Raw genomic sequence first — 2,500 nt, 5'->3', positions numbered from 1 at the left:
GATTGTCAGTCTAGCCAATGAGGCTCAATGCCTTTTTAAAAATCGAAATGAAGCACAGTTGAGGCGGGCCATACAGGATGTGTAGAGGATTACACTAAATTTAATATGTTAACAAGAGTGAGTGAGCTGTAATTGGTTGGGTTGGAATGAGTGGTTTTGCGTCATTGCAGTGTAATGAGGTGGAATAGAGTTGCTCTGCTTGGACTCGAACCTTGACTTTCTGGGGTACCAAACTGGGGCTCTGCCCACGTAGTAGTCAGAGCAGATGTCACTCCATCACATGCGGGTTAAGCCTATTCCTCTCTCTCTCTGTCTCTCTCTCTCTCTCTCTCTCTCTCTCTCTCTCTCTCTCTCTCCCTCTCTCTCTCTCTCTCTCTCTCTCTCTCTGTCTCTGTCTCAATCTCTCTTTCTCTCTTTCCCTCTCTCTGTCTTTTTCTCAATCTCTCTCTCTCTCTCTCTTTCCCTCTATCTGTCTTTTTCTCAATCTATCTCTGTCTTTCTCTCTCTCTTTCTCTTTCTCTGTTATTACTATATGTTCCGCTCACTGACATTGTTGATGGGTGGGGAAGTCCAAGGCCACAGGCGATTGAAAGCAAAGAAAGTATAGATAAAAACTATCACTCTGGGGGAAATGCATTGGCCACAGTGTAGTACGTGGGCGTAGCTCACGGACACGGTGCGCATCGTCAGTGGGTGCGACACCATGATGGATAAAAATTGTGACTCCTCATAATCCGGAGACTCCGTGTTCAGTATGTGGCCAAATTAACTGCAGCTGTCAGTCCACAGTAATTGCAGGGGATACAGTAATTAAGGACAGCTGACAAGCATTCACGGCATCCTACGACTGCTCCATACTCCAACCCTGGCGGTAGTGGCATTGCACTTTGCTTCGATGCCTCAGGTACTGAGGGTAGACGAAATGTGACTCCCCTCGCCGCGGCCAAGCCATACTACGCTGTTATGATGTCATTGAACCCTCCTATCTATACTCTCCTTGATTGAAAGTAACGCAGCACAGCTGATTAAATGGGAGGGGCATTTACCTGGGTTAGAAGCGCTGGCTGGTAGTTGGTCAAAGGCACTGTCAGTAACTCCAATAAATGTATTTGTGTGCAGATTTAACCCTTGCGTTCCCTGTGGTTGCGTTCTAGGCCTGGACAGAGAACTGGGGAGGATCTGGAGATCATTTATGATGAGCTGCTTCAGATCAAAGCCCTCTCCCATCTCTCCAACACCGTAAGGAGAAACACACACAGACACGGAAACGTTCACATATGCACACGCGCGCGCACACTGGGTCAAAGACGTCCAACATGAAATACTTTTGCTTACTGTAACTGTGAAAAACATGATTTTCATTTTTTTTTTCAAGTGAATGCATGAAAGCCAAACCAAAAAAATAATTAAGAAAATCTTTTTTTTGCATTTACAGTAAGCAAAATTATACGTTTCACTGAAGGACAATTCCATGTTGTACGTCTTTGACCCACACACGAGCACGCACGCACGCACACACACACTCACACACACATACACACACACACATATGCATGCACAGACGCACGCACACACACACACACACACACACACACACACACACACACACATACATACACACACACACACACACACACACACACACACACACACACACACACACACACACACACACACACACACACACACACACACACTGAATGAGCTTTCACAATAGTTAATGTAACAAAACACAAATCCTTTTTTATGTAACCTCAAGGGAGATCTAATTTCAGTCTAACTTCAGTCAATTTAGCATACTCGCAAACACACTCAATAGACCTGTTCAAAAAAACTTTTTTTGTAATTTTGAAGCCAATTGCTGTGATTCCCATTCTCCAAGGTGTGAAATGGCCAGATATAAAATTATTTTGATTTTGGACCATGGGAAGACCTGCCTCAAGAGCCATAAAGTTTCAATGTTTATTTTAATCAAAAACGCCTGACATTTGGCCCCATTTTGCCTAATAACTTCACAGCCATTTGTGGTAGAGCATTGTGGGTGGTGTCACCTGAAAGCTGACAATATTTCCTTTCAGATGATACCCAATATGTCAGTATCATGCACATTTATAGCTGACTTTAAAGCGGAAATGTGTTGAATTTAGGCGAATTTTGGTGGTTTCAGGTCAAACAATACTCAATTGGACCCCAGAAAGGTTTATTAATTCACCAAAGTATAGTGCCAAATTGAAGTCTGAAAGAAAATATATTTCCTAACATTTCATATATTGCCAGTGACACATCCTGAACTGTCAGAACACAAAATATAAAGTCGTGATCTCTTGCTTACTCTTCCTGTGCTGTCGGAACACAATATTGGCCTAATGGATCCTGATTTTGTTGGTTTGCCCACAAAGAAATTATCAGTCTATAATTTTAATAGTAGGTGTATTCTAACATGGAAACATAGAATATCAAAAAGCAAAGTAAAAAGTAATTTAAAAAAATATCGATTGAT

General features: G+C 42.3%; 1 protein-coding gene across 1 annotated transcript in view; it reads left to right on the top strand.

The window, feature by feature from the left end:
* LOC134460204 (rap guanine nucleotide exchange factor 4-like) overlaps positions 1–2,500 on the top strand; it is a 68,569-nt gene that overhangs the window by 32,157 nt on the left and 33,912 nt on the right. The window contains exon 10 of the mRNA XM_063212656.1: positions 1,155–1,239. Coding sequence (XP_063068726.1) covers positions 1,155–1,239 — 85 coding nt within the window. The remainder of the gene's footprint in view (positions 1–1,154; positions 1,240–2,500) is intronic.

Source organism: Engraulis encrasicolus, chromosome 12 (assembly GCF_034702125.1).
Source record: "Engraulis encrasicolus isolate BLACKSEA-1 chromosome 12, IST_EnEncr_1.0, whole genome shotgun sequence".
NCBI classification, from domain to species: Eukaryota; Metazoa; Chordata; class Actinopteri; order Clupeiformes; family Engraulidae; genus Engraulis; species Engraulis encrasicolus.
This window is presented reverse-complemented; position numbering and strand designations above follow the sequence as displayed.